The sequence below is a fragment of the Podarcis pityusensis genome, assembly GCF_964106645.2.
Source record: "Podarcis pityusensis genome assembly, chromosome: 9".
Lineage (NCBI taxonomy): Eukaryota > Metazoa > Chordata > Lepidosauria > Squamata > Lacertidae > Podarcis > Podarcis pityusensis.
Window position 1 is genome coordinate 75,470,908 of NC_138034.1, and position 19,654 is coordinate 75,490,561.

Below are 19,654 nucleotides of genomic sequence, written 5' to 3' on the forward strand. Positions count from 1 at the left end.
GGAAGTCTCTCCGCTGTCCCTCATTCCAAGGAAACCGAACCCTGGGGGAACTCCTGGAACCCGAGCTTGGAGACTGGTGTGACATGCAGCAATATATAAAGCAATAGCACATATGGAAAACAAGTTCGAATCCCACACGGATGCCAATTAGGTTTTTTAAAAAATCTTCAAGCTTTGCTGAAAACTAAAAGCTCTCCAATGCTAAGGTGTTCCACATAGCATCCATTACGCAGGTGTAGAGTGCCTCTGAATTTGGAGCTTTCAATTAAGGACCAGGTGGGCAGCCTGGGAGTCATTTTGGACTCACAGCTGTCCATGGAGGCACAGGTCAATTCTGTGTCCAGGGCAGCTGTCTGCCAGCTCCATCTGGTACACAGGATGAGACCCTCCCTGCCCGCGGACTGTCCCGCCAGAGTGGTGCATGCTCTGGTTATCTCCCGCTTGGACTACTGCAATGCGCTCTACGTGGGGCTGCCTTTGAAGGTGACCCGGAAATTACTACTAATCCAGAATGCGGCAGCTAGACTGGTGACTGGGAGCGGCCGCCGAGACCATATAACACCGGTCTTGAAAGACCTACATTGGCTCCCAGTACGTTTCCGAGCACAATTCAAAGTGTTGGTGCTGACCTTGAAAGCCCTAAATGGTCTCGGTCCAGTATATCTGAAGGAGTGTCTCCATCCCCATTGTCCAGTGCCGAGGGCCTTCTGGCGGTTCCCTCACTGCGAGAAGCAAAGTTACAGGGAACCAGGCAGAGGGCCTTCTTGGTGGTGGCGCCCGCCCTGTGGAACATCCTCCCACCAGATGTCAAAGAGAAGAACAACTACCAGACTTTTAGAAGACATCTGAAGGCAGCCCTGTTTAGGGAAGTTTTTAATGTGTGACATTTTAATGTATTTTTAATCTTTGTTGGAAGCTGCCCAGAGTGACTGGGAAACCCAGCCAGATGGGCAGGGTAAAAATAAATTATTATTATTATTATTATTCGTGGGACTCATAGCTGACAGCGCAGTGTAGTGGTTAGAGTAGCTCTGAGGAGACCTGGGTTCACACCCTACTTGGCCCGAATTCTCTCACTGCGGGTGACCTTGTGGCCACTGTCTCCCAGCCTTTCCTACCTCGCAAAATTGTTGAACCAATAAAATGAGATGGAAAACAAACAGGTCTGCTGTTTTACAGAGGAAAACAAAGAGTAATAATGAATGAAATGAGTAGAGTATTGGCCTCTGCTCCTCCACTATCTAGCCCCCTTTAAAGTCATCTCAAAAACTAACCGAAGCTGCATTTTGTGAATGCCACAAAATAAACTCTTTCATATATTTTTTCTGTCCTGAATCTCCCCCCCCCCAAAAAAAACCCTGTTTCACTGATCCTGAGGCTGTGTCAAACTGTTTTTAAAACTGCGTTTTTAAATTGCTGTAACCCAGCCTGGCACCTTATGGCAAAAGATGGGTAATAAATCAAAATAACCACTGCGACGTAAATGTCTTTCTGCCTCCCACTTATGAGGATGTGCCTGGGCTTGCTCTGAAATCAGAATATCCAACAGATACTCTCAGCTTTCTCTAGGCAGGAAGGTTCTAATAAGTGGGGAAACTGCACCTGTTGAATTTTTGCCTGCAGAGCAGCTTCTAAAGGCATACAACACCTTTAGAGAAAAATATGCCCATCTGAGGCATTAGCATTTAGCATTGTAGCAGAGCTTTACCAACCTGCCCCAGTTGTTTTGGACTCCCGCCAGTGATGGAAATTGTAGTCTGAAACATCTGGAGGCAACCATTTGGCAAAGACAAACCTGTCCTAAACTGGCAACAAAACCAAGTTCTCACAAATCTAGCTGAGATTCCTGCATTGCAGGGGGTTGGACTAGATGACCCTCGTGTTCCCTTCCAAGTCTACAATTCAATGACGCTATGATTACAGTGTGGTCTCTGCTGCCACCTGGTGGTGTTCTGGCTGAAGGACGTAGAGACCCGAGTTCCACATTAACTACACAACAAAGCATTTTCTCTGCTATTTTGCATGCACAAGAATGCGTGGCCCTAATTCCCAAATTTGAGAAATAAAATTATATACGGGACAGCAAAGGATATAATAGATTCTCATAGAATAGTAATATATTGTAACCAGAATAGAAGTCTAAAAGGGGAAGTAAATGTACTTTTAGTATTTTCATTATTGTAATAGTAATTATTATTTCTCATCGGTAGAAGGTAATGTTAATTTAGGCTTCTTTGTTTTGCTGTATGTATGTGGGCCTACCTTTGAAGGTGACCCGGGAACTACAACTAATCCAGAATGCGGCAGCTAGACTGGTAACTGGGAGCAGCCGCCGAGACCATATAACACCGGTCTTGAAAGACCTACATTGGCTCCCAGTACGTTTCCAGGCACAACTCAAAGCGTTGGTGCTGACCTTGAAAGCCCTAAGCGGTCTCGGCCCAGTATACCTGAAGGAGCGTCTCCACCCTGGACACCAGGGTCCAGCTCTGAGGCCCTTCTGGCGGTTCCCTTCCTGCAAGAAGCAAGAAGCAAAGCTACAGGGAACCAGGCAGAGGGCCTTCTCGGTGGTGGCGCCCACCCTGTGGAATGCCCTCCCACCAGATGTCAAGGAAATAAACAACTACCTGACATTTAGAAGACATCTGAAGTCTTCAGGGAAGCTTTTAATGTGTGACATTTTAATGTATTTTTAATTTTTGTTGAAAGCCGCCCAGAGTGGCTGGGAAAACCCAGCCAGATGGGCGGGGTACAGATAATAAATTATCATATTATTATTTGCTTTGAAGAGTAGACAACCACACTTCTTGTTTCCCAAGCACTGCAGGGGGTTGGGCTAGATGACCCTTTGGGTCCCTTCCAAGCCAAGAAAAGTACCAGCAGCTGATTCCTATTGCTCAATCTGCGGTTAAAGTCACAGGAGCGAGCCGGAGAAGATGTTCGAAATCCCTCAGCGACCTTAGCTGGCCTTGCACTTGTGAATATGTCCCGCTTTCCTGGCCTCTGCCCCCTATTCTCGCACGCTTTTTGGGCCCCCAGACGCACAGCCAGCCACTTTCTGGCTCTTTTCCCCCAGTTGCCTCTTAGCCGGCCAGCTCCCATCCCGTTGCTAGGCGCCTGCTAAGATGCTCCGGTTGCCTAGCAACCCTGCTGTTGCGGTTGCGGTTGCTGGGCATCAGCTCAGAACTACCACTCCCAGGGTGCTTTGGGGCCTGCCACACCTGAGATGGGGGGGGTCTGATGTTGCCATGGTCACGAAGGCAAACAATATGGCTGCGCCCAGCCCTGCAGGGCAGAAGGGAGCTGGTGGAGAAGCTCTGAGCCCGGTCCAGGGGGGCACCTAGAGGCTGCCAAGGATACAGGGGAGACGGGCATCAGCATGGCCAACGGGGAGCTGGATGAGGAGAGCCTGAACGACCTGTACAGTTGGGTCGATGCCATCCCTCTTTCGCGCCCCAAGAGGAACATCGCCCGCGACTTCAGCGATGGAGGTTTGGGGGGCCCAATTTTGTGTGTGTCCTGGCACTTGTATATGTGTGTTTCACAGTGGATTATAGAATCATAGCATCCAGGGCCTTGGGCTTGGGCTGATGCCAGCAGCTGCTGCAAAAGTCATGCACTTTATTATTATTATTATTATTATTATTATTATTATTATTAATTCCTATCCTGTCCATTGGGCCGATGCCAGCAGCTGCTGCAAAAGTCATGCAGACTCTCTAATAATAATAATAATAATAATAATAATAATAATAATAATAATAATAAATTATTTCTACCCCGTCCATCTGGCTGGGTTTCCCCAGCCACTCTGTGCGGCTTTCAACAGAGCATTAAAAATAGGATAAAACTTCAAACATTAAAAACTTCCCTAAACAGGGCTGCTGCCTTCGGACATCTTCTAAAAGTGTCCCTATTTTCCAGGGACAGTCCTGGATTTACAGAAGCCATCCCGCCAGCTTCCGATTTGATCCTGGAATGTCCCGCTTCTCCTTAGGAAGTCCCTATTTTCACTGCAGAAATGTTGGAGGGTGTGGTGGGACAATCTATATCTTCATCAGGAAAATGTTGGAGGGTTTGGGGTTATGAGACCCTTCAGACATAGTTGAGTAACTATACAACCTTTAGAAGGCATCTGAAGGCAGCCCTGCATAGGGAAGATTTTTTCAATGTGCAGTGTTTTATTATGTTTTTATATACATTGGAAGCTGCCCTGAGTGACTGGGGCAACCCAGTCAGATGGGCGGGACATAAATATTATTATTATTATTATTATTATTATTGAATAGGATGGCCCTATTTTTGTTGGAGAAATGTTGTAAGGTATGAGTCATAATAATAATAATAATAATAATAATAATAATAATAAATTTATTCCCCACCCCTCTGGCTGGCTTTCCCCAGCCACTCTGGGCAGCTCCCAACATAATATTAAAACACGATAAAAATCGAACATAAGGAGAGGCTGCTGAGATGTGGGGCCATGTGGGGCTCTTAAAGTCACCTCAACCCTGAGTTATGCACGCACTGTACTGAGGCAGACTAGGAGACTGCAATTAATCCAGAATGCGGCAGCTAGACTGGTGACTGGGAGCGGCCGCTGAGACCACATAACACTGGTCTTGAAAGACCTACATTGGCTCCCAGTATGTTTCCGAGCACAATTCAAAGTGTTGGTGCTGACCTTTAAATCCCTAAATGGCCTCGGTCCAGTATACCTGATGGAGCGTCTCCACCCCCATCGTTCTGCCTGGACACTGAGGTCCAGCTCCAAGGGCCTTCTGGCGGTTCCCTCCCTATGAGAAGCCAAGTTACAGGGAACCAGGCAGAGGGCCTTCTCGGTAGTGGCGCCCTCCCTGTGGAACGCCCTCCCACCAGATGTCAAAGAGAACAACAACTACCAGACTTTTAGAAGACATCTGAAGGCAGCCCTGTTTAGGGAAGCTTTTAATGTTTGATGCATTACTGTATTTTAATATTTTGTTGGAAGCCGCCCAGAGTGGCTGGGGAAGCCCAGCCAGATGGGCGGGGTATAAATAATAAATTATTATTATTATTTAGGTTTCATTTGGTAGGTTCTGTTCTGGTTAGAGACATGTTGGGTCACCATAGATTAAGTTTGTAGCAAAAGCCAGGGATGGGGTGGGCTTTGGGAGGGTGGGGGTCATCAGCTGATTCTGCTCCTACTTCTCCCTTTGTTTTCCCATGCAGTTTTGGTGGCCGAAGTGGTGAAGTTTTACTTCCCCAAAATAGTGGAAATGCACAACTACGCTCCGGCTAATTCTACGCAGCAGAAGCTCTCCAACTGGGGACACCTGAACAGGTCAGTGACATCCCTGAGCTATGTCCTGAATTTAAAACCCACTGCTGCCAGCTGAGATATGGGACATGTCAAATGGGAACATTGAATGTTAAACGCTGCTTGTTTTGCTTGGTGATGTCCTCGTCTTCTTTGTGGATTTCGCTGCATTTTGCTGCTAAACGGAGCATAGCTGGCTGCTGAACTTTGAAACGCCTTTGGAAATCCATCACAGACTTTCAGAGCTGCCCATGTACTCCCAGGAGTCAAAAACCTGGATGCCTTAAGCTCTTGCCAACCCCATCCTGATGTGTCCAAGGGATTGCACCCTATGTTCCAGTGGGGACCTTGGATACGCTAACTTGATTTCATTGCAACTAATCCAGAATGCAGCAGCTAGACTGGTGACTGGGAGCGGCCGCCGAGACCATATAACACCGGTCTTGAAAGACCTATACTGGCTCCCAGTATGTTTCCGAGCACAATTCAAAGTGTTGGTGCTGACCTTTAAAGCCCTAAACGGCCTCAGCCCAGTATACCTGAAGGAGCGTCTCCACCCCCATCGTTCTGCCCGGACACTGAGGTCCAGTTCCAAGGGCCTTCTGGCGGTCCCCTCACTTCGGGAAGCCAAGTTACAGGGAACCAGGCAGAGGATCTTCTTGGTAGTGGCACCCGCCCTGTGGAACGCCCTCCCACCAGATGTCAAAGAGAAAAACAACTACCAAACTTTTAGAAGACATCTGAAGGCAGTTCTGTTTAGGGAAGCTTTTAATGTTTAATAGGTTATTGTATTTTAGTGTTCTGTTGGAAGCCGCCCAAAGTGGCTGGGAAAACCCAGCCAGATGGGTGGGGTGTACGGTAAATAATAAATTATTATAATATTATTATTGCCTTTCTTCTTCGGCAGGAAAGTGCTGAGCAAGCTTAACTTCTCCATCCCAGAAGACATGGTCCGGAAGATTGCCCAGTGCACCCCTGGGATGGTAGAGCTGGTGCTGATTCCCCTGCGGCAGAAAATCGAGGAAAAACAGAAACAGGCCAAGATGTCTAGCTCCTATCAGGTTAGCAGAGCCCAGAAGGAAGAAGGGATGGAAGGCAGTAAGCCCTGGCCTGTTGCATCTTGCACTGTTACAGCATTTCCGTTCACCTGCAACCTTGCAAGCAGTCCATGCAACAGGAAACTATTGTGCCCATTTTACAGATTACAGAACTGAGGCTGAGAGACAGCAGTTTGCCCCAGAGCGCCAACAACTCCTTGCTAATGGCCCAGCCAAGTCCAAACCACTGCCTCCCAGATCCATGTGGAGCCTTCAAGCCTGCGGGCTGCAAATGTGGCTTCTTGTTGCGCCGTAATCACTACTGCTCATACTCTGTGCTCTTGCATAGAGCTCATTCATTTCAATGGGACTTCCACAGGAGAACTTCCCCTGTCCGTTGGCGTTTTTTGGTCATTGCACCACAGTTTATTTTGCATGTGGGGACAAAGCCATCCGGTTTATGCCACAGAGTATAAATAAAGTGGGACAGCCCCTATCAGCAAAGCAAGAAACGGGCCAGTCCGCTTGCTATTTTTTTGGAGAGCAGCAGAGGGTGCTCTCCCTCAGCTCACCAAACTGCTTGTTTCAGGCACTGGGAAGACGGTGTCAAGATTAAGGCTGCAACTAACCGCATGCATTGTTTCTGAAAGACGTTTTCTTAGCATGTTCTTCTGAAATGTTTCGTGCTGTGCTGCAATGCCCAGATCTCTGGAAAGTGAGATAAATCGATGGGGGTGAAGTTAGATCTGGCCAAAGCAGCAGCTGGCTGCTCTTTGGTTTACTGATGAATCAGAAAAAAATGGATTGGAGTTTGTTCTGATTCAGCAATAAGCAGAGGGGTTTTTTCCCTGGGAAATCAGCGGGGCAAACGGAAAACCTCTTGGACGTGTGTTTCCTAGGCAAGCCCCTTTTCACGCCTTCCTCCCTTCTGCTTCCTTCCAGGGCCATCCTCCAACCGCTGTGGGCTCCTGCAGTCTTTGCTCCTTTCCGTCTCCATTGCCCCAGGTCTCAGCCTTTTTCCTCTTCAGCATCCGCCCCTCCTCGAAGGTCCCCTCTCTCGCTCGCCCTCTTTCCCCCTCTGCTTATCTGATTCACAGGCTCCAGGCTGGGGGGCGCTTGGGATTGCCAGTTGAGTTGCCCTTTGCTTGAAGGCTTGTCTCTCCTCCAGCAAAAGGGTTGCCTGCTATTGCAAAATGCCACATCCTTAAGGTAAAGGTTAAAGGACCCCTGACCGTTAGGTCCAGCTGTGGCCGACTCTGGGGTTGCGGCGCTCATCTCGCTTTACTGGCCGAGGGAGCCGGCGTACAGCTTCCGGGTCATGTGGCCAGCATGACTAAGCCGCTTCTGGCGAACCAGAGCAGCACACGGAAACACCGTTTACCTTCCCGCCGGAGCGGTACCTATTTATTTACTTGCACTTTGACGTGTTTTCAAACTGCTAGGTTGGCAGGAGCAGGGACTGAGCAACGGGAGTTCACCCCGTCACGGGGATTCAAATCGCCGACCTTCTGATCAGCAAGTCCTAGGCTCTGTGGTTTAACCCACAGCGCCAGCCGCGTCCCTGCCACATCCTTACACCGATGAAATTCATAGAATCGTAGAACTGCAGAGCTGGAAGGGACACCAGGGGTCATCTAATCCAACCCCCTCTTGCAATGCAGGAATCTCAGCTCAAGCATCCTGGCAGATGGCCATCCAAACTTTGCTTAAAATTCTCCACGGAAGGAAAGTCCAGCACCTCCTGAGAGAGACCGTTCCACTGTCAAACATTTCTCCAATGAAAATAGAGATGTCCTGTTTAACTTATTTAACACTAAACTATTACTATTACTATTATCAGAGCTAGAAGCTACAACATTTCTCCAACAAAAAATGGGAACATCCTATTCTATGATAATAATAATAATAATAATAATAATAAAATTTTTTATTTATACCCTGCCCTCCCTAGCCAGAGCCGAGCTCAGGGTGGCTAACACCAGTACAATTACAGTAAAAAGATAATGGGGGGGGGGACCCAATTTAAAATACAGGTTAAAATGCAATTTAAAAGGCAGCCTCATTTTAAAGTAGCCCATAGATCAAAACCATAAGGGGAGGGAAACATAAGGGCCAGTCCGAGTCCAAACCAAAGGCCAGGCGGAACAGCTCTGTCTTGCAGGCCCTGCGGAAAGATGTCAAGTCCCGTAGGGCCCTGGTCTTTTGTGGCAGAGCGTCCCACCAAGTCGGGGCCAGTACTGAAAAGGCCCTGGCCCTAGTTGAGACCAATCTAACCACCTTGCGACTTGGGACCTCCAAAATGTTGTCATTTGTGGACCTTAAGGTCCTCTGTGGGGCATTCCAGGAAAGTCGGTCCCGTAGGTCTTATTATCTTATTATTTATATCCCACCCATCTGACTGAGTTGCCCCAGCCACTCTGGGTGTCTTCTAAAATATTTTAAACAATAATAAAACACGAATCACTGAAAGCTTCCCTGTACAGAACTTTCTTCGGATGTCTTCGGATGTGTAGTTACTTATTTCCTTGGCTTCAAGGGGGGGTCGCATACCTCCGTACCCTCCAACGTTTCTCCAATGAAAATAGGGACGTCCTAAAGAAAAGCGGGACATTTCGGGATCAAATCGGAAACCGGGACGGCTTCTGTAAATCTGGGACTGTCCCTGGAAAATAGGGAGACTTGGAGGGTCTGAGGCGTCACAGAACTTGCTGGAAATGTAAAGGATTCTGGCAAGAATAAGAAGAGACTGTAACTCTCCTTCTCACCTGCGGTGAATATGCAAAAAAAGGCAGATCTGCGTCGAGAGGCCAGTGCACTTATTCTTCCATGGCGCGAGCTGTGCTGCAAAATCTCTTTTCTTGGATAGATTCCAGGAAGGGAGCCAGGTCAGGGCTCTTTCATGCTAGCCTGACGCATCCGGGACTGTCGCAGAGAATATGAATGGCCGCTGTCTGAAAGCACTGGGCTCGAGCTGTTTGATCTGCCACGGCCCATTCACAAAAGACAGCCGGCGTTTGTGGAGTAATGGGTGGGCCGTGCGCGCCGAAACACTGCACTTGCGCTCTGTACAGCACATGCGGCTGTCAGTCGAGAGAAGGAGCCAGGAATCCTACGTGCAGCCCGTTTGTGGGACTCAACGGAACAGGCATCGGCCGGCGCTGCAACTTGTTTAATGCAGCGCAGGGCGGCCTGGCTTGACCCTCCCTGTCCAGCATCTAGAAAGAAGCCAGGGAATTTACACCCAGGGTGGGGGCAGGGACGGCATCCAGGAAACCCCCTTGCAGGGCAGGATTGCAGTAACCCTTACCCACTGCCTGCTCTTCCTCCCTGCCTCACAACTGGTATTCAGTGGTAACTGCCTCTGAACCTGGAGGTTCTACGTAGCAGTCATGAACAATAGTCATTTATCTGCCTCTCCTCAGTGCATCTTTCTCTAGTCCTCCATGGCTGCCCTTTCTTTCGTTGCTTCAAGCAGAGTTAAGGTTGCCATATTTTGAAGAGCACAAAAGGGTACGCTATGATGACTCGTTTTAAATACCCCTACTATATGTAGGCTACAGAAGCTGTGACAGATTGCTGGGGGGGGGGGGGCAGGAGAAGAGAAGAGAAGAGGAAAGCAAGTCTTCAACCACCAGTTATGTCTAGGTCTCATCCAGAAAGTATAGCTCTATAAGACGCACAGACATTTCTCCTTACTTTTTTAGGAAGAAAAAAGGGCATCTTATGGAGCAAAAAATACGGTAATCTCAAAAGCCCGGGAAGCCATCTCACCTCCCCTTTTTCTGACAGTTTCTCACGAGCCCAAGAAATGATTTGGGTGGCTGTTCCTCAACTTTCTCTGCTGCTGTGGGATTAATCCTGCCCTGCTCAGAGGCTGCTGCGACTCCCCTGCTCCTTTGCAAGCTCACACCTGCATGTTACAACTCAAACCAGCATCAGACCAGAAGGTGGGGAGGGGTGGGGGGAAGCCAATTTAACTGAATAGTGTTGATGTGGCCAGGAGGACTTTTCACGGAGGAAGGGAGGAGCGGGACCCTGAGCGCTCGAAGAGTCAACTTGCTTTTCTTCTCTGGCTCTCTCGACACAGGAGCTGGGAATGCGCTCGACCCTGGAGGAGAACAACTACCTGGATACAGGTAGGATCCGTGTTTTAACTATACGGACCTTTGTTGGCAAGGTGATGTCTCTGCTTTTTAAGACACTGTCTAGGTTTGTCATTGCTTTTCTCCTGAGAAGCAGGCGTCTTTTAATTTCATTACTGCTGTCACCAACTGCAGTGAGCCCCCAAAAATGAAATCTTTCACTGCCTCCATTTCTCCCCCTTCTATTTGCCAGGAGGTGATGGGACCAGTGGCCATGATCTTAGTGGTTTTTTTGATGTTGAGCTTCATAAATGACTAAACAACAACAAAGGATCAATGTTGGATCAGGCCAGAACAGCAGAACATCAGAAGAACCGGCTGCTGGATCAGGCCGATGAGTAATCTGGTCCAGCATCCTGTTCTCACAGGGGCCAACCAGATGCCTGTGGGAAACCAGCAAGCAGGATTCGAACACAAGACCACCTCTCCCCTCCTGTGGTTTCCAGCAATTGGTATTCAGAAGCATTGCTGCCTCTGGCTATGGAGGCAGCAATGGCTGGTAGTGATTGACAGCCCTCCTCCTTCATGAATTTGTCTAACCTTTGAAAGCCATCCAAATTGGTGGCCATTATTGCCTCCTGTGGCAGAGAGTTCCATAGATTAACTCTGCATTGCATGAAGAAGGACTTCCTTTTTGCCTGAACCTTCCAACACCCAGCTTTTAAATGTGTCTGTGGGTTATTGGTTTGTTTCTGTCTTATTATGCATTTTGGGTTCTCATTTTGTATTTTTCTGCTGTGAACCACCCTGTGATCTTGGGATGAAGGGCGGTATACACATTTTAACAACAACAACAACAACAACAACAACAACAACAACTAGAGTTGGAAGGGACCATGAGGTTCATCCAGTCCAATGCAGGAATCTTTTGCCCAACGTGGGGCTCGAACCCACAACCCTGCGGTTAAGAGTCTCCAGCTCCACCAAGTGAGGTACCCCAGTCCTAAGCCCTGGAGACTTGCTGCCAGTCAGTGTAAGCCAGGGGTTGGCAAGGTTTACCTGCCATGGGCTGGATCACTCCCACGGAGATAGTCCATGGGCCGGACTAGCGCAGCGCGATGTTGGAAATTGCATCTGCGCATGTCTGTGGCACCGAAAATTGCTTCTGCGCATGCCCAGATGCCAAAAATCACACCTGCATAGAAGCGATTTCCGGCGTCTGGACATGCACAGATGCGATTTCCGGTATCTACGTATGCGCAGACGCCATTTCCGGCAAGGAGAAGCAAGGAGTCACAAAGCCAGGGGTCCGAGGATCAAGAAACAAGGAGTCAAACGCAGCAAGGCAGGGGACGTGTTGCTGTGGCAAAGAGCCGAAGGGAAATGCTGACCTTATATCCCTTCCCGGCTCTTGCCACCTGGTGCTGTGAGTTACCAATTGGCCTCACCTGTGCGGCCGTGCCTTACCTCTCCAGAACAAACTTAGGAAGGCCCCAGTCCTGCAAAGTCCTATTGGTCACAGGGCTCCTGCACGCACAGCTGACAAAGGTCAAGGAGATTAGATAAGGTGGCTGCACAGAAGGCACGGTGGATGCGAGATCAGGTTGCAAGACGAGGAAGTGACTCGGGGGGAGAAGTGGGTGTAAACCTTAACTGGGAGCACCTTTACTCCGAGAACGGACTCTTTCCTCTTTCGCTGTGATCATTAGAATCTCTTTAAATGGTAAGAGACTATTTTTGCTTTGTTCTGCTTATCCACGGCCAAAGGTAGGGAGGAAGCCACTTCCCCGAACCCTGACACCATCCATCACAGTATTGTCAACACTGACTGGCAGCAGATGTCCAGGATTTCGGGCAGGAGTCTCTCTCAGCCCTGCCCGGAGATGCCATCAGGGACTGAACCCGGGACATTCTGCATGCAAAGCAGATGTTCCGTCACTGAGGTGTGGACCTTCCCTAATAAGATGGATCAATAAATAATAAATTCTCATGGGATTTTTTTTATTTTTTAACAAAGTCATATAAAGGTATAGATAGCTATAAATACAGTCTCTGTTGAATTCTGGTTTCATTGCGGGGTGGGGATTTTGGAGGTCCTACATGCCTCTCATTACAGTCTCTGTTTCACATTTTACAGGCTTCACTTCAAAGCCCAAACCCAACAGCACCCAGGACTCTCCTGGGTTGGAAAGGTAATTAAAAGAAAAGAAAAGAATTACTGGCAGTTAGGGAAACCCTGTCTTGTCAGGGCTGGCAGTACAGCTGCAAGCAAATATTATTATTATTATTATTATTATTATTATTATTATTACCCTGCCATAACTGCCTCTTGTGGCAGGGAGTTCCATAGTTTAAGGAGCTGCCCAACCTGGTGGAAATCCTCTTGGTTCTTTCTTTCACCTGAGCCCTGCGGCAGCCTCAGTGCCGCCCTGTCTGTGTCCTTTGCCCGGCTTCCCCAACATAGCGCCCTCCAGGCATGTTTGACCACCGCTCAACTCCCACCCGCCCCCTCCCCATCTTATCCCCACAAACAGCCCTGTGAGGTAGGCTGAGAGGTGGCGAACGGCCACAGCGAGCTGAGCGGGGATTCAAAACCCGGCCTCCCAGGTCCCCAAAGCCAGGCACTCTAACCACTAGTCCACACTGATATTGCTGGACTCGCAGCACTCATCAGCGCTGGCAGCCAGCCCGCCAGGGACGAGGAGTGGGGAGGTCGTAGTTCACCCGCATCTAGGGGCACCACGTTGGCAAGCTCTGCTGCGAACTGGGATAGCTAAATGGAGCCTCCAGGATTAGTGGCAGGCTAGCTGAAGTCCTGCACCAAATCTGGGCTTTTGCTTTGACCTGGTAAAGTACCTGGCTGCTCTTAAGGTCAAGTGTGTGTGTGTGTGTGTGTGTGTGTGCGTGCGCGCGCGTTTTGGGTAGGAACCCCAGGTTTTTGCACCACTGTGATCTCCAGAACTTTTCCTTGTCTCCAGGGGGCCCAAAGGACATCAGAGCTACACGGTGCCTCTGCAAACGGATGCCAACCTCCGACTCCACTTAGCAGAGAGGGAACAAGCCCTTCTGGCCTCGCAGGAGATGGTGCAGGTGAGAGAGGTGATGAGGGGAAGTTCATCTTCCCCACCTGAACTTTAGCCCTGCCCTGCCCTTCCTCAGCCTCACAGAGCCACACAGTTGGAAGGGACCTGAAGTGTCAGATGCCAACAGACTCAAAGATCCCAGTTCCTATTGCAGCAGAATGGGCATTATGTGGCACTTGCCACAGCACCCCTTCTGCCTGTTTCTAGATTTGGGCAGGGTTAGTCTGGACAGACGTGTCTGAGGCTGTTAGCCACACGCACCACCCGAGGAACTCCCTGCCACAGGATGCCGATTGTGGCTGCCTCAGGGCCCTGGGTCTCTTTCCTCTCCACCAGGAGCTGCTGGGGCTACTTAGGAGACCCTTCGAAACCTACCCTTCTGTGTCTCTTCCCTGGTCCAGATCCTTCAGATGAAGGTCCGCCGCTTGGAGCATCTCTTGCACCTGAAGAATGTCCGGATCGATGACCTCACCCGCCGCCTGCAGCAGGCGGAGCAGAGGCGGAAGTGAAGGCACTGTCTCGGGTTCCCCTCTCTGGGGCCCATCAGATGATTTTTTCAGATGGCCTGGCCTTCTCTCTCTCTCTGTCTCTCTCTCTCTCTTTCCTGCCACCTCTTCCTTTGCGAACAGCTGCTTTCAGGCTCCAGGCAGGCTGAGACGTCAGAGCAACAAAGGCTGGCAGAGGTCCCAAGTCTGGCTTGCACGGGCAGATGTCCTCACCGATCCCCAGAGGCCAGGGATGGGGTGAAAAGCAGGAGTCAGCCAAGAGGCGCCAGGCCAGGAGGACGTGCCCTCAATTCTCCCCAACCCTCTTGCTGGTCCACATCCAAGGGGTAGACTGCCCTGGTACAGGGGGCTCTGCTGCTCAGGGATGAGAGCTCCCTCTTGGGCTCTCCAAAACCAGCACTTGCTTGAGAGTTCCCCACTCAGTGACAGTCTAGGAAATGGGCTTGTGGCTTCGCTGTTGCCTTGGACGCCCTGCTTGCCGCCTCCTCACCTGGTGACTAGGTCCAGGCCCGCCTCCTCCCAGGTGAGGCCAGCCTCTGTGCCTTGCCCACTCTCTCCCAAGTCCTTGCGCTTGCAGGTGGCACTGGAACATCTTGAAGGCTCTGCGGGCTGTGGATGGAGCAACAGGGCGTTCTGCCAGGAGCCTTGAGCTCTGTGATTTTCTGTCGAGGAGAAAATGTAGTTTCAGGGTGCACGTGACATCCCTCAGGGGGGATCCTGCTGGTGCATTCCCCCTGGGAAATGTAGTTCAGAGAAGAGCCTCAAGCCTTTGTGGGTGACGTGGCAATCAGGATCCAACCTCCTTCTCTCTCCAGCATTGTTTTCAGCTTTGGGGGGCGATAGTTTTGGCTGCTTCTTCTGTCTCTTCATCTCCCTGCTCCCAGTGCTGCAGATGTGCAGATGGAAGGGTTCCCCATAGACCCCACTTTTTCTGCAGTGAGGGGCAGGCACCTCATGCATTAAATAGGGAGTGGGTCGCCCCTTGAACCCTGTTGGTGCCCGTGAAATCTTTTTGCACAACTGCGCTCTGTGCCTCTGTGGCAAAGGGCATGCAAATCCCAGCTGTGAAAGAAAACGCTTGGGGTTGCAAACCCCAGCCGGCAAATGGGGCTCTTGCACAAAAGTGGAATCTGCAGATGCAGCAGCGACAAAGAGGCGTCGTGACTTCCACTTGATAAGTTAGTTGCAGGCCTGTGTTTTGAACATAGGTTCCCCAATTTTATTTTATTTTTAAATCCCGTTCTCTTTTTAAGTCAACTTCCTTTTTTTTTTTTTTGCCAAAATGAAAGAAGGCAGCTTCTGCTTCCCTAAGCCAGGCTTTGCCAACTTGGTGCCCCCCAGATGTTTTGGATGACAGCTCGCGGGTCGGTCGTTGCTCAGAAAGCATAAACCGACGGCTATATTATTTGAAGATTGGTGGGCAAAGGAGACCGTCCTTGGCGATAGGAGAAAAGTAATTTGCCTTACCCTCCAAATCTAGACCTATCAGGTGGGAGGTTTTGTGAGAGTTTGGGAACACCACCCGGGATGTCCTTTTACCTTGCAAGCCCTGGTTTTTCTCTCTTGGGTTTTTGTGCTAAATCTTCACATATGCCAGGCCACTAAGGAAGGCTGGGCGTTTGCATCCAATGAATTTCGGTCCAAACAGAACCGAACGTTGTTCTTTCTGAGTTCTATTATTTGGCCCTTGCTGGGTGCAATTCAGTCTGACCTTGCAGACCTCCAACATTCTCTGTTATTGACCTCAGGATCTGCCCATCATACGGGGGTGTGCAGAATTTTTTTGCAGCAAGCTTCATTTATGGCGTCAGCAGACCCTGCACACAGCCTCCAACAGACCTCCGTACATAATTCTGCGTGGGCTTCACTGCTCAATACTGTGTAAGATTCCAAGCTTGCCACGTGGACTCTTGAGTAGGCTCTCCCTGTTTAGCTCCCATAATGACCTCTCCTTCCGACACAATAGATCTCAGGAACTGCCATGCAGATCTCAGAATCTTCTAGAGGTGCCTGCACCTGCCATCCTGTTGCAAGGGAGGGTTGAATTCAGGGATTGCCAACGCGGTGCTGTTTGACCCCAGGTCCCATCACATGGACCAGTGATCAGGGATGATGGGAGTAGTCCCAAACCGTTTGAAGGGGCACCACATGGTCTAAACCATGGGGCCTTCTCCTTGCGCCCCAGGAAGCTGGAGGAGATGTCCCACTTCCTATTGTCCTCAGGCATCTAGTGAGCAATTCACATCATAGCTATTGTTTTCCTTGGTGAAAACGGTGTCTGTGGATTTCCCCCACCAGGCCTTTGTGACTGTTGCAGCCCAGAACACAGAACTTGAAGAGACAAGCCAACATTCTTCAAAGCATGCCATTCCACCGTGGCTGCTGCCCCGGGCTCTCAGAGGCGGACGCCACATTTCCTTATGCCACGCGGAAAAAGGAACGTGGCACAAGGGATGGGGGAAGGCTGGCACCATGCCACGCCCCAACTACGATGAAGGCACGCTTGAGCATTTGCTCAGGAGATGCTGTCTAGAGCAGACACAAGACGGGCACCCTTGGCCCAGCTCTGATGTGAAAATGGTGGCGTGGACGAGCAGACCCTCCCGCCGATGGAGCAGGCGTTCTGATCAGTTGCTTTTAATCAATCACTTTTCGATTATGGTGAAGCTAATGTTGCATCTGGGTAGCGTTGGGTCATCACGGGCCGGGGTTTCTGTACAATCGTGTTGTTTCTTTGCATAGGGGCTTGTCTGAAGATCTTTCAGCATTAAAACAGTTAATCCTTCTCGTTCCTCCTCTCTTTTATTTGGAGCACTCTAGCAGCAGGGAGAGGGCTCCAAAGGACTTTGGAACAGCACTCCCAAGCTAGGGCTCTCTCGATGCTTTAGGCAAATGCACGGGGAGAATGCTGTCAATGGATACTAGTCACAATGGGCATGTTCTCCCCCCACTTCCAGAGGTGTCATGCCTCTGAATGCCTGTTGCTGGGAATCGTAGGCTGGCAAAGCTAAACATACCCAGCTCCTTCAACCATTCCTCATATGGCTTGGTTACCTGACCTTTGTTTGTCTTGGTTGCCCTCCTCTGCAACACCTTCCAGCTGGTCAACATCCTTCTTAGATTGTGGTGCCCAGAACTGGACACTGGACTCTAGGTGGGGTCTGACCAAGGCCAATAGAGTGGGCCTATTACTTCACTGAGCACTAAACTTCTGTTGATGCAGCCGAGAATAGCGTGATAGAATAGAGGGACACGGGTGGTGCTGTGGTCTAAACCACTGAGCCTCTTGGGCTTGCTGATCAGAAGGTCGGCGTTTCGAATCCACATGACGGGGTGAACTCCCGTTGCTCTGTCCCAGCTCCTGCCAACCTAGCAGTTCGAAAGCATGCCAGTGCAAGTAAATAGGTACCGCTGTGGGGGGGAAGGAAAATGGTGTTTCTGTGTGCTCTGGCACTCATCACGGTCCTCCGTGCGCCAATAGCGGCTTAGTCCTGCTGGCCACATGACCCGGAAAGCTGTCTGTGGACAAACGCTGGCTCCTTCAGTCTGAAAGCGAGATGAGCGCTACAACCCCATAGTCACCTTTGACAGGACTTAACCATCCAGGGGTCCTTTACCTTTTACCTAGAATAGCATTAGCTTTTGTTTATTTTTTGCTGTTGCCACTGCTGCTGCATCATCACACTGTTGACCTATGCTAAGCTACTGGTCTACTACGACCCCTAGAACAGTTTCACATGTACTACTGGCAAACCAGGTGTCCGCCATCTTATATTTGTGCAGCTGGTTCTTCCTTCCTCAGTGTACAACTTTGCATTTGTCCCTGTTGAAATTCATTTTGTTAGTTTGTTTTTTCCTCAATTTTTTTTATTGATTTTCAACGTTTTCAACATCACATAAACAGATAAAAACATAAAAACACTCAACAAAGCTAACATAGCAATAAACTAAACACATACAAAAAAGATTTGTTCTTCTAGCACCCAACTTCTTCACATTAATAGGTGACTTCCTCGAATCCCTTCTAACTGAATTTCATTATATCACTTTTATAACAGTTCTCCAAATTCATATTTCTAATAATATTAACTCCTTTCATTTACTAACCTCTTCTCCTTTACTATTATTCTAATCCTTAATACTTACTAACACCTTTTCCTATTCTACCCCTAAGCCTATTTGATACTTCCAAGGATTTTCTATTTACCTTATACCACAATATTTAGCTAAATATTCTTTAAATTTCATCCAGTCCTCTTGTGTCGCCTCTTCTTTCTGATCGCGGATTCTTCCAGTCAGGTCAGCCAGCTCCAAAAGTCCATCATCTTCATCTGCCATTCCTCATTTTGTTAGTTTGGTCCCGGTTCTCCAATCTGTTACCGTCATCTTGAACCCCGATTCTGTCTTCTGAGGCATTAGCTATCCCTCCGAGTTTGGTACCATTGTCAGATTTGATGAGCATCCCCTCAATTCCTTTGTCCAAATTATTTATAAAGACGCCGAACAATGGGTCCAGGAGAGAAGCCTTCAGCACCCTACTTATCACTTTCCCCCAGGGTGACGAGGGAACATCCTGATTTCTGCCTTCTGCGTGACTGGAGCCTTGTTTCCAGAACCCCAGGTGCCATTTGCTCCCATAGATTGTATCTCATATCATCTCATTTGCTCTGTGTTCCTTGATCTCTGGGGAGGCACCATGGCGAAACCCAACCTCCTGGCTCCCCGTGAAGGGCAAAGAAATCGGGCCCAGCAAAGGAAGCAGGAGACCAAGGCTGTCGATGACTAATGGGACGAAGAAACAAGACCCCTCTCTCAGCTACAGACCATCCATTAGTGAATTATGGATTCTGATGAGATTACCCAAGTTATTCTGGGCTGCCGGGAGCAGAAAACAGATCGCTCCTTGCCGCTTCTGGGAGACAAATTTATTTTCTCAAGTGTGGTGGGGTGGCATGTGGTTGCACAAAGCACATTTCGGTGACTGGCTGCAGAGGCAGACCGTCGTCACAACAACGCTTGACATGGGGGCATTTTTATAGACTAATTGGAACGGTAGAGTTGGAAGGGAGCCTGAAGGTCATCGAGTCCAACCCCTTCAATGCAGGGGTCACAGCTAAAGCTATGGGATGTATGGTAATCCACTGGGTGTGAGATTTGACCAGCTCTGGCCCGTCTGAAGCTGGTACAGGCTTGTCTTATCTTGAGCCCAAGCAGAGTGTAGTCCCGCAACGAAAGGATAAGCAGGTAATGTGCCACATGCTGAAGTTTATTTACAAGCTATGCTGAGAGCATACAAACACACATCTTGCCTCTGTGAGAGCAGAGAAGCAACTCCTCTCGACACAAAGAAACCGAAAGAACACTGAAAAACAGGAAACCAGTGTACGTCACATCCAGTCTCCCATTCCCATGGGAACCCAACAGTAACTCTGAACTGTGGAATGTAAAAATTGTCTTGTGACAAGCATTTTGCTGCTCAGTAAGGGAAATAGAAACCAACACTGGGAGCAGTCAAGTACAACATTCCTTGTAATGCTAGAGAAGACATGCGAGGGAATGTTTGGTCCAGCCCGTCGAAACTTCCTGTTCTTCCTGGCTGGATCATCCTTCCTTTTGCATGTGATAGGTGGGCGTGACCTTACCTGTC

The 19,654-nt window shown here is 49.3% G+C and overlaps 1 protein-coding gene across 2 annotated transcripts; it reads left to right on the forward strand.

Annotated features, from left to right (window-relative positions):
• The first annotated feature begins 2,790 nt into the window (after nucleotides 1-2,790).
• SPEF1 (sperm flagellar 1) lies at nucleotides 2,791-16,795 on the forward strand. Of its 2 annotated transcripts, XM_081021239.1 has the most exons (8): nucleotides 2,791-3,491; nucleotides 5,212-5,323; nucleotides 6,207-6,360; nucleotides 7,279-7,341; nucleotides 10,424-10,472; nucleotides 12,556-12,610; nucleotides 13,397-13,508; nucleotides 13,903-16,795. In XM_081021239.1, the coding sequence occupies exons 1-8, from the start codon at nucleotides 3,380-3,382 to the stop codon at nucleotides 14,008-14,010; spliced, it is 765 nt and encodes a 254-aa protein (XP_080877365.1). In that variant the 5' UTR covers nucleotides 2,791-3,379; the 3' UTR covers nucleotides 14,011-16,795. The 2 variants fall into 2 exon arrangements, with proteins under 2 accessions (XP_080877365.1, XP_080877366.1); XM_081021240.1 differs by lacking the exon at nucleotides 7,279-7,341 and having other exon boundaries at nucleotides 3,168-3,491.
• Nucleotides 16,796-19,654: the final 2,859 nt, after the last annotated feature.